This window comes from Eucalyptus grandis, chromosome 7 (genome assembly GCF_016545825.1).
Source record: "Eucalyptus grandis isolate ANBG69807.140 chromosome 7, ASM1654582v1, whole genome shotgun sequence".
NCBI lineage: Eukaryota > Viridiplantae > Streptophyta > Magnoliopsida > Myrtales > Myrtaceae > Eucalyptus > Eucalyptus grandis.
The window spans coordinates 48,034,158-48,046,452 of NC_052618.1; the positions used below are offsets into that span (position 1 = coordinate 48,034,158).

Below are 12,295 nucleotides of genomic sequence, written 5' to 3' on the forward strand. Positions count from 1 at the left end.
TGATGAACAGCATGCTCCGACTTGAGTCGCTAGGAGATCATAGATGGCATCAGCGCCGCGGGCTTTCCATAATTAGTCAAAACTCTTTGCCCTCATCGGTAAAACCAAATTTCCAGTCAGCCGGCGCGAGATTATCCGATTGGACCATCTTGCCATTGCTAGTATTAGCTTGAAATGCACAAGCTTTGTCCGACCAACCGCACCGAGCATTGCCAGTTCTGGCCCCAGTTCTGTGCCATCGCTATCCATTCGGATCCCGAACCTTGATCTTAACTTCCTGGACATTGCCGGCTCCTCCCACATTGTACACCAAGACAAGAATCCAATCCGAGTTCCCCTAGAACTCAAACTGGACACCTCCCGACCTAACACATCGGGCTCGGCGGTATAAGATAGGGACAAAGCCCGCCTCATAATTGTTGATCTCGCCGAACATGGGCTGTGAAACGTCAAAGTGCTGATTGGGCCGGTCGCACCAGTTCTGTCCGGATGGGCGGCTCGAAGGGCAGAGATTGGTGGCCGTGATGTGGATGGTGTTGTTGAGGCACCACCTTGGAGAGCTGTGGCACTTGATCTCATAGCAGGCTCCACAAGTGAGGCCTCCATGGAAGAGGGCTGTGCTTAGAGCTGCTGTCTCAAGGCTATATACCCCGTTTCCATCGTGTTCCCATAGCCACAGCTTCCCTCTGCATTTTTACATGTTATAGGGATGGACTCAAGCAACGAGATACAGGGTAATATTGGACATGCTGCAATTAGCTAATCGATAGTTTTGGCAAGCTCTACAGCCCAATTTTGTCGAGGAGCATGCGAATCTTTCGGACTATTCCGGAGATAACAGTAGGCACGACGATAAAGCGAGAGTGGCATGTTACCAGTTACCACAACCTAGAACGCAATAACAACTTCTCGCGCTATTTTCCCCCTCTAATTGCTAAATCTGCCATCTCTAATTAAGGGTGAGTCGAGGAAGAAGCCAAAGTATGCCGAAACTCAGTTTTCGGGACCGGCTCATGAAAAACCACGAGCTGTTTTACCCGATTGCTACTTTCTCGGGGAAAGGACATGTAAGGCGTGTTATGATGACGAGAGACGCCAATGCAATCGAGTGCGAGAGTTTCGATATCCATTTACGACGACTTTGTTGTCTCGTTGAATTTAGTCTAATAACAAATTTGCCCAGAAAAGCTCCCAAATATCCCACATTTAGTTGACCGCGACGAAACTACCCAAGACTCACTCATTGTACCAGCGCCCCTGATGTCTCCATAGTATGTAGCGTGTGCTGAACCCTATCCGCCTCGACTCGCGACAGAGCTCGCGAGGCACAGAGCCGCGAGCATGATGGAAGCGACATTTATTGGACCACCCACCTCAACCTTTTTTCCAACGATCAATTCCTTCCGGTACCTAAATGAAATCACAAACTTGCAGAGTTTCTTATACCCGGCAGTCGTAACAAGCAACGAGGAGCATCCCGGTAATGGAATCACATGTTTCTTGGTTCCTTTTGAATTAGATTTCACAGGAGGCATCACATAATTCTACAATGCAGAAAAGTTTGCGTTGGAGTTTCCGTTCATGAGCAAGTTTGCGGATCTCAAGACACTTCGATGCGGTCAAAGCGAAAGTCATGTCGACTTTTGGACGAGATGTTTAGCAGCATTATGTGGAGGGCCTACTCCTTATACGTGTATACGTCAACCCTAATAAATCAAATTCTGGAGGAAGGACAATTCTTTTTTTTTCTGGCTTTCATTCCATCGAAACCGTCTAAATTAGCCATCGCTTCTTTGTTTAATTCGACACAAAAACGGTCCTTTCTTTTAATTGATTGCCATTCTTTGAAAAATATATGGAAAAAAAAATCCGAGATGACCCAAATGCTCATATGCATGATTTCAATGATTTTTTTTTTTGCGAAAACTAACATGTGATAAGAAAAAAATTATAAATAAAAGTCGCTTCAACTATTTTTTTTCCCCTATCACAAACATTCTTGCAAAAGGGAACTTTTGATGGCATATAACTTGGACTAATACTGTGGACTCGGTTCCTCGTGCCATTTCTGTCTTTGTGCTTTCGTTTTTTGGAGGGTAACCATGCGGACTGCATGCAATACATATTTTCCTTGTTTTCCGACAAAAAAATATGTAACCTCTAAACGCCCGTAAATGGGTTTATGCATGAATCTAGTGTTTCATAGTCGTTAAATCATATTATCTTATATTGCACTATGATTGGATTCACATGATTATGATGCATCTTAAAATCTTCCCAAATATATAAGTTGGAAAAGAAGCACTGCCGACGAAAATTTTTGGTTAGCCATTTCTCTCTGGCTCCTCACAAAACATAATCTCGAAGCATCAAGAACTCATCGAAGAAAAAAAGAATAGACAGAGAGAGAGAAGAACATTTGTGCATAGAAAAGCTGACCAGAAAGCAAATTTTCCTTTTTTAAAGACTATCCAGTGGGCTACCTAGGACAAAGTCAAACGGCTTTTTTTAGTCTGTCATGCTCTAATGCTCAATTCATTCTCAAACTTTAACTATACCTTTTTGTAAAGTGTGAGAGTGGAAAATCAAACTCTTACCTCCCCCTTCCCATTTGGAAAGAGTAGAAATGACTTATCAGAACTAACGTTTTTATCGTTTATTATGATGCATCCCATCTTTCTCCTATAGTTGCCTCCAGATCTGCGCAGACATGGAACTCCATCATCTCACTATGCTCCTATGATAGCAATTGAGTTTGCTTGTGGGATCAAATCAAACACATCCGACGCGTGGACATTAGTGGATCCATATAATGCGGCACGCCATGGCAGATCAAGTGTCATTGCTTTTGGTTAAGCACATTAGATGATGATTTGATGTGGGAAGCGCAGAAGGGGAGAACTCTCAATGGCAATTTGACACGCGACCCGCGAGAGTCGATGGAGGCCCCTCCACGAAAATTTTGCAAATGAGAGAGAGAAAGTGTAGAGTTCAAACATGACAATTTAAAGACGTACTCAGGTCCATCAGAACCCTATCTCTACATCGCTTCTTCAATGGCGATTGGGTCTGCTCTGGGATTAAATCGACACATCCAACGCGTGGAAGGATCCGTGTAATGCGGCGCGGCACGCCATGGCAAATCAAAGTTGTTATCGCTTTCGGTTAAGCGCATTAGATAATGATGATGATGATGGTGGTGATCATTTAAGGTGGGGGAGCTCGGAAGGGGGGAGACCTTTCAATGGCGACTTGACGTGGGACCTGCGGGAGTCCGTGGAGGGCCATCCACGAAAATTCTGCAGATTAGAGAGAGAAAGAGAGAGAGAGGGAGAGAGAGAGGGAGAGGGTCGAGAGCACAGAGGGAGATCTTGAGTGGAGGAGACGGACGCGCGTAATGATCCCCATCTTCTCAGAGATAATAATTGGTGGGGCGGAAGGTGGCTGGGCGTCCCTGTTGAGTCCATCGCATCAACCAAGTGAAGAGTGTCATTTGCAGAAAAAAGACCAGACGAACGGAAATACGACAAGCGGGTCAAACAGGATAAGGTGGCCCGATCGACCCCGATGCTTTTGCCCCCCAAATAGAAAATGCAAAGGGCACTTGGCAGGTCAAACCAAGAAAGAAAAAAGTCATCGAGATCCTTAAATTTGTACCATACGATATATTTACTTCAAATTTAAACCTATATTTATATGATATATTTATCTTAAAATTTAGAAGTAAATATATCATATGGGTATAATATAAAGTTTAACCCTAAAATAAATGTGCCATACGGATATAAATTTGAGATTTTTTAATGCTAAAAAAAGGGCTTGAGATAAATATATCACGATAAACATAATTTAGGGTCATTTGGTAGTTTTTTCCCAATCAATAAGCCTTAAAACTCGACAAATTATGTATGCCTACAATATCAACGTACGTAGAGCATTATTACAGATACTAAAACATTTGGAATTAAGTTTGTTAAATAAGAATTTGTAGTTAAACGAAATGATTGAGCATGTTCACATAATCGACGGCTGTTTTGACTTCCTAAAAATGATGTTCGGGCGCATGATGGATGGGGAAGAGCATCTAGCAGAGCAGCCTACAAACCTTAGCAAACGCAAAAATCATTAAGGCGTGGTCAATGGTGGTTCCACAAGTCATGATGGCGAAAGAAGAAAGCGAGAACGTCGAGGAACAAAAGGGCAACAAAGCACGTAGCAGTAAAAGCTTTCAAGAGCTAAAAACCCAATGTAAACACGTCAAAAGTTCCTATCATGGAGGAGTCATGCACAATAATAACCTTAACAACCATGATAATAAGGATGATTAAGATTATCATCATCATCATTAGTCAATCCTGAGGAGCACTGGAGGGTTGTCGGTCAACTGGTGCATGCACCTTCGTGAGGGAATATTGCGACAGTGCAGCTTGGATTTGGTCGCGGAGACAATGGCACCAGCCAACCGTTTCATCATCATTATGTCCTATGGGAAATCTGTGTTTCGTTTGCACCGCGAGTCTTGTCATCAGTTTTACCATTTCTTTGTTGTCGCCCTCTACTTTATCGCTCGATTCTCGAATGCAGATTAACGTGCGATTCAAGTTTGAGAAATGATGACGACGACGACTTAGTTATGTTGCCTTCAACTTTTTGGTGAGCGGTCGGGTCTAGGGATCTCTGTCATCCCTATCCTTGAGTATACACATGCTCCAGCTGTTGGATGGTGAATAGTGGCCGGGGCTGTAAAAAATACCCCAATGGTTCGGTTTAGATGATATGCATAGAGAACAGGCATCATGATGATTCGGTTCAGTTCGGTTCGAGTCATACCAAATCGAAATGAACCGAAACACATTGAAAATGCTTGGAGTTTTAGTGAAACAATTGAAACTCAAAGGAGAAAGAAATCCCCAGATTCGTTTTCATCGTCCATCGTTTCTCTATTTTCTTTCACCTGCTATTGCTTCTTCTTCCTCACGCATAACTTGCCGTCTAATCAACATCTCCTTCTCTATCAACTTCTTCTCCACCTCCTGGCAGTCTCTCTCCCTCCTTTGCCGTCATACGGAGGAGACGTGCTGGGAGACACTGCAGGCGAAACGGGGTTGTCGGCAGCGTTCACTGGGTCATAGTACGACTCTGTCGCACCCTCGTCAGAGGACTTCAACCTGGCCAAGCCGCCCCTAGAACTGACACTTGGGGTCAGCGATTCCCACCTCTTCAAGTCCTCGTGAGCTGGCCCCCTCATGTCCATGGCCAAGGACTTGCATCCTTTTGTCCTCGCATCCTCCTCGCTGCTGCCGTTGGCATCCTCTTCATCTTCTTCTTCGTGAATTATGGTTCAAGCAAATGGATAGTTGGGATTTTTTTGGGGGTGTTCATTGAATAAGGTTAGCCCCCTCTATGAGGCAAGAAGGAACGAAAGAAAAAAAAGGGGGAAAGACGAAAACCCAACGTGAACTGTGCTTTGGGCCACAATAAACATACAGTGTTTACGTATGATCCAGTTCGGGTATTACTAAGAAGTAAGAACCAATCTGAACCAAACCATTGACATCCCAAATACTGGTTGTATAGACGCCGGATAAATGGAGAGGAAAAGTGTGCAGATTGCGGATACTTGTGATTAGAATGATTACCTTATGAACTTACCGTATCAATATTTGTCTTCACAAAATGAAGACAGACGAGACAGACGCAAGCGGAGAACACGAGAGAGAGATGAGACTGATTCAACATTCAGTTTTTTTGTTCAAAGATTAGGATATAAATAAGATCCATCCCATAGTCACGCTTAAGCTTCAACCTGATGTAAAGTTACACTAAACATGAGCCGGAGGATGCCATGGCTTGCGTCTTACTTTGATCCATGAGATTATTTCGTATTTTGTAGTTATGGGGTTTTACGTGTCTATAAGTAAGTTTTATCGTTTTGAAAAAAGAAGGGGGAACAAAAAACAATTCTCCACCCAACAAAGCTAACACGGTACAGTTTCATACGCACCTAGCCTTAAGAGAGACCGAAGGTTAGAACCAAGAATGATATTCAGAGACTTACAATGCATGTTGGCATACGCAAGAATTACAAAATATTCAGAGATGTCCATTCGAAGTTAATTCTTCTAGCTTAGCTAAATTATGGAATGGTGATTACATATATATACATGATCTAAGTATCCCTTGATGTAGGTTTCACATATGCTACACCAGCGTTAATTTACTACATTCAGCACCGCAACTCACATGATCGCAGTTCCCCTAAGGTGAGGTCCACGAATGCATGAGAAGATGAGGACTTACTCTCCCGAAAAAACCTAATAGTTTCTCTTTCTACAAGTCACCTGGCTAAGTTCATCCTGAATCAAAACGAGGGTTTAGGCAAATCACGGGGGTAAATAAGCTTGAACTTTCATTCTCAAATAGATATCTATAGACCAAATGACAATGTGGATTAGAGTGTACCATATTTAACTTTTCCCCATCACCGGTTACGCATTCCCGGAGGCACAATGTCCCCTAACAATCCCTGGTCAATGTCTGCCAAGTTATGCACCTGCAATGCACGGGAATCTCCAGACGAAGAACTCGGCAATTGGGTTGACCTTAAATAATTACTGGGAGGATGAGGAGGAGGACTTATTTCTTGAGGAAGCTGAAATGGTGGATGGTCCAGATGTGTTGCTAGAGGAGCCAAACGTCCACCAACAAGGCCAGTGGCATCGCGACTAATGACAAATCCGCCTCGGGGGAATCCGGCACTGTGATGGCAGTGTTGGCCTTCATACGTTGTGATCACGATGGTAGGATCTTCAGAGGAGCGTTCCACTCGTTTCTTCACTGTGCATCTGCTATTTGTGCACCGATAATAGCTCCTGAATCAGCCCCAAACAAAAGTGAAAAAATGAAAATGCCGGGATTTTACGTGGTACTTCAGCAAAGAAGGAAAATGAAAACACAACTCCCTCTGTTTCTTTGGGTAAATTAGTTTTGCCATCTCGATTTTCTGCTCTTTCATGTCCCTCATTTGGGTTTTTCTCACGCATTTCCAGCCTAAGGTGCCACATTGTTAAAAAATTCCGACAAAAAGGAAAAAAAACATGGTAAAACAAAGAAACTATACAAAGCCTTGTGTTCATACACGGATATGCGCATGCGCACGAAGACCACTCTATCATGTTTGACAGTAATACATATTGCACCAACGCTCTTGTTGCTTACGGTCAATGAAACGACATGAAGGTGAAATTTTACGAGCAGCACACTTTTTTACACTGATACTGAATAAAGTAAACTAAGGATTTACACCGCCAAGGGTCATCTTGTGGATGATCTCACAGAACATCAGAATATTAATATGTTTTACCGCGCAACAACAATAATAGAATTTGAATATATGAAAAGACTGCTTATTTAATCAATCAATGTATGTTCCTCAATTTTAATTAATATAAAAGTGGAATCTAACTCCAAATTCAAATTTTTGTGAGTTCTTTTCTCATTATATTTCATTTTCTCTAGAATTTGGAATTTTCATTTTTGTGCTGTATAATACGAAAAATCAGAACATGTTAACCATTTGGCATTTGCAATCATTTTATGCAGCATTATTGATGTTGTTGTACGACTTATCCATGCACATGGACGAAATTTTTTAGTGGCATTCATATTGTTTTAACCTATAGCATAGACTCAATAGTTCAAATCTCGAGAATTACATTAAGCGGCGTCTTCTGTCTTTAAAAAACTCTCTGGAGTTTTGCATAATCTATTCACCATGACCAATTTTGTTCAATAAATAAATGGCTACATAGTATACAACCAATAGGATATAGCAATTCCCAAATTATTTTCTTAAAGAAAAAGGAGGTATTTCTTCCTACCAAAGTGAAAATAAATAAGGTAAATTCCTCCTCATGGTAAATGTTAACCATGTGACTCTTTGAGTTCCTCTTGATTGCTTGAAACAAGTTACTTTCCCCTTCTCACCTTTCACTCTTTTCGAATCACCAAAAACAGATGGTTTCCAAATAACTCTTAAAAGTTCGTTTTCTTTCTATATCTTCTAACAAAGCAAGCATTGGCCAAGATGATGAACGGGAAGAACACACACGTTGTCAAATAGAATAAAAAAATAAGCCACTTGCAAATGGTTAAGCGGAAATTTTGGTCATTCGGATAGATAGAGATGGCCCCCTCATATGAGATTATTGACTCTAGAGAGGGAAAAGTCCTTCCTCTTCCGGGCTGCTTGTGGGCGAATGTGAATATGGTCACTTCGCTTGTTAGCCATGCTTCATAATTGGAAAAACAAACACCATGAAAATACATGGCAATTAGCCAAAGAAAGATGCCTTTCTGGATATTCCTCAATGTCCCGACTACTTAAAGATTCAAAAAAAAAAAAAAAAAAAAAAAAAGGTAGATAACAATCTCATAAAGCCTCACCATTATTATTGAGTCATCGTGATACTTCCCAAAATCGAAATTATTATCAATGGAGGATTGTTAGAATAGTAATTTTTGACTACTAATAAAATATAATTTGCACTTCTAACTAATATTAATAGTTATTAGTTATATATAACTATTCTATTCCAGACATTTATTTAATTAGCGGGTCGGTACTTTTAAAGAAGTATAATCTATATAATAGCCATTCAATTAGCCACCTTATTTCGTTTCACGAGCCAAACGAACTACAAAAGGAAAGCTGTTAAGTTCTTAGAAAATGTTAGCAAACCGAACTGTGAGTAAGAAACATTGAGGCGACAAAATGGCATGGTAGTAGCATACCTTGGATGCGGGCTGTTCTTCACGGCCTTCTGTCCATACTTCCGCCAGCGGTAGCCGTCTTCAAGATTGTCGACCTCGCTCTTGGTCATGAATGCGAAGCGCGGCTGCCTAATCCGCTTCTGGCCCTTCCTCCGGACCTTATTCCTGGAAGAAGGACATTTTTATCCATCTATTGAATGACTACAAGAAATTAAGGGGGGAAGATCTACAATCAACTCCCGGAAGGTGAGCAATGAATTCGTAGATTCGAGCTAAAGGATTCAGACTTGCTTGCATAGCCCTTCTTTACAACGTGCATTAAGCCAGGAAGTATTGCTCTCTAATCGATGCTGGGTTCCTAAGTTTTAAGAATCCCTCAACCTTCACATGTAAATTCGATCTAAACGTCGTATAGAAGACGCCGATTCTCAGTGGAAGAGATGCAGCCAACCGTTCGAATGAAAAAAGAAACCATCTCAGGCCAGCTCAAGAGAGGAACTTCCCCAGTAGGCAAAGAAAAGTAAAAAAGGAAAAGCCGGATAGAGTAGTTCTATGGACGAGGGTCGCGGCCATTTTGATGGGGGGACGAAACATCATCCCAGCATCGTAGGTAAATGTAAGCTAAGAAATGTTCCCGCTCCCCGGGACTGAAAACGGATTCGAAACACCACAGCATAGACTGAAAAAAAATGGGGTGCAATGCCCTCAGATGCGCGAGACGCAATTCGGGGCGATGAAGAATTGCACGCGTGTAGGACATGCCCAAACACAACCACGCTCTCAGCCCAACATTACGATAGTCGACAAAAACCTAGTTCACTTACAGGAGGAGGAGCCAAAAGCACCAATGATCCAAGGGCGTCTACGCAAAACGTGCTGACAAAGAAAACCTCAACACCAGAAGCCTTTGGCACGAGGGGGAAGGGGAGGAGGAGGAGGGTATATCTTTTCGAATAATGTAAAGTTAAAAAGGGAAGGCGAGGCAAGTTGGGCTAGTTTCAATAGATGCTCAGGAATCGACGCTGGAACATGCCGCGGAGGAGAAATCCAGAAAAATCCCGAATGGACCAGACCATCTCCAAATGATCGAAACCCTCAAAAAAAAAATTACGGGTCATTCTTTCTCTTCTTTTTTCCAGTTATCCTCCTCTCGCTTCGACACCGCGTTAATTAACCAAAAGAATTTCACTTTTCGAAAGAAAGAAGGAAAGAAGGAAAGAAAGAAAGAACGGGAAAAGGAAAAGAAAAAAGAAACCAGAAAGGAAAAAAAAAAAAAAAAGACCCGGCCCCCAAACTCTTTTGGGAAAAAGTTGCAGCACGCCATTCCCGCCGCAATGACGGCGGCGTCGGGGGACGTGATTAATGCAGCATCGGCCCCGCCGGTATTCTGGCGGTATTCCACCCAGAAACGCCCGCGGTATTTCCGCGCGGAATTACGAAATTACCTCCCCCGCCCCCAGCTCGCAGGAGCTGGAGCCGGAGGTGCGAGATGGAGATGGAGATGGAGATGGAGATGGAAGGAATGGACGTCGGGGGTACGGACAAAAAGGGAATTGCACTCCCTCCCAAGCAGATATGTGGAAATGAATAGACTACAGACGATTCTACCAAATCAGCGATTCTGTATCTGACTGACTCGTTCAGTTCAGTCCCCCTTGGATTTTGACCCCGTATTCCCTTCTATTTTTCGCCTTTTGCCATTCGAATTGGAGTAATTTACGACTCGGCCCCAACCATCGGCAACCAATTTTTCGGAAGCTTTAGAAACCCTACGATGTAACTCACGGTGTCTCGGGCGGCGGCTTGCCCCGGAGCTCCCGGACTTCTCCGGCGGATCCTCGCTCGCGCTCGAGTCCGACGCGTTCGACGTCGACGCCTCCCCTCCGGCCGCCGATGGATCGGATCCCCGAATCCGCCGCCCCCGCCTCCCCGCGGCCGCAGAGGCTCCCGCCGGATCGAAGGCCCCGCCGCCGACGCGGGGGCCGGGTCGCCCCGGCGGAGCGCGCAGCTCGTCGTCGGGGCGGAGGTTCCATCCGAACTCGCTGAGGATGCTGCTCTCGGTAGCGCCGGCGCCGAGGAAGTAGACGCCGTCGTGGTAGGGGCCGAGGTGCGGCCAGCTGGAGCCGCCGCCGCCGCCGAAATCGGCCCCCGGTTCTGGCGGCCTGTCGTCGTCGTCGTCCATGACCGCTACTTCATCCGAGGAGGAATCGGGATTGAGCTCGAGGAAAGGGGGAGGGAGAAGGACGATTCTAGAGAGAGAAAGAGAGAGGAGAGGGAGAGAGCTAGGGTTCGGATGGACGCGCGGTTTTGGTTTTGGTATTGGGAGGGGAGGTTTTGAGGGGGAGCTCGGGTGGTGTCAGTGCATTAGTTGCGTCTACAGAGCGTCGTGGAGAGAGAGAGAGAGAGAGAGAGAGAGAGAGAGTTTGTGAAAGGAGATGGCGAGATGAAAAAGGACGGGAGGAGGGGGAGGGATGAGGAAAAGAAGGGGGAGGGGATGATCGCCGTCAAAGTGAAAGAGGATGGGGAGGGGGAGGGGAGGTAGAAGTAGAAGAGGAGAAGAATGATGTACGTGAGAGAGGGACACGTGATCGCAGGCCCCGACCCCACGCGCATATCTCTCTGTTCCTGAATTTTATTCCCTTTTCTCTTGGCCCCCCTCGCCTTGTTGTCGTAAATTCCCCGTTCTTTTTCCTTCACATTTCCGGACGATGAATTCTTACAAAAAAAGAAAAAAAGAGTGGTTTCGTTTGAAATAATTAATCATTTAAAATTATTTTCGATACCAATAACAATTGAGACGACAAAAAAAAATTTGGTTCTTTTTTTAGTTATATAGATAATCATTTTTAAGAAAATATTTTTTAGTTCATTTATTTTTCATAAAATAAATGAGTTCCTAATGAAAACGACGAAAAGGGAGGGAAGATTTCAAAAGTATTAAACCTCCCCATCGTCTGCTTTTGCAAAGAGTTCCAAAGTTTCACGAATGGTTCTATTAATAATTGAATATTTCAAAAGATTTCAAAATTTGAGTTTTCGAAAGCCAAAGGCGTAGGTTCCGCAAAACACACATAAAGCTAAACGTGAAAATTACTCCGGAAGAGTTCATGCATGAGCTAGAAGATGGCGGAAGCTATGGACCTCTCTGTAGCATACACATAATAGCACATCGTGTATAAGGAAAAACCATAATTGGCAAAATTTAATGGACGATTCATTCTATCCATTCTAAAATGAAAGATTATCTATAACAAAAAAAAAATCGAATCTCGATATGCATAAATGTCCATTCAGATAATCATCAAATGTATTGATATTCTCGTGATGCGTCATCAAGATTAACAAAAAAACTTAGGTCACTTTGAAAAAATAGACAGATTATTCGATTCAAGAGAATTCGATCCCAGTCAAAGATCTCAAAAAAAAAAAAAATTAGGCCGCCATAATCAAAAAGGATTTGTTCCATATTATCATCATTTCCAATCAGGCGAGAGAGAATTATCGAATGGAAAAAAGAATAACG

The 12,295-nt window shown here is 43.3% G+C and overlaps 1 protein-coding gene and 1 pseudogene across 1 annotated transcript; both read right to left on the minus strand.

The window, feature by feature from the left end:
* Positions 1-76: 76 nt before the first annotated feature.
* Positions 77-5,254, minus strand: LOC120296184 (annotated as a pseudogene).
* Positions 4,871-11,253, minus strand: LOC104453908 (probable WRKY transcription factor 57). Its single transcript, XM_010068554.3, has 4 exons — positions 10,558-11,253; positions 8,794-8,937; positions 6,463-6,872; positions 4,871-6,356 (listed from the first exon to the last, which is right to left on the minus strand). Exons 1-3 carry the CDS (start codon positions 10,803-10,805, stop codon positions 6,482-6,484), a joined length of 783 nt encoding a protein of 260 aa, XP_010066856.2. The 5' UTR covers positions 10,806-11,253; the 3' UTR covers positions 4,871-6,356; positions 6,463-6,481.
* Between the last annotated feature and the right edge of the window lie 1,042 nt (positions 11,254-12,295).

Coding starts and splice junctions, on each gene's coding strand:
- LOC104453908 (XM_010068554.3), bottom strand. CDS start 10,805: ATGGAACCTCCGCCCCGACGACGAGCTGCGCGCTCCGCCGGGGCGACC. Junction 8,938..10,557: donor AAGCCGCCGCCCGAGACACC/GTGAGTTACATC, acceptor TCCTTCTTCCAG/GAATAAGGTCCGGAGGAAGG. Junction 6,873..8,793: donor AAGAACAGCCCGCATCCAAG/GTATGCTACTAC, acceptor GGGCTGATTCAG/GAGCTATTATCGGTGCACAA.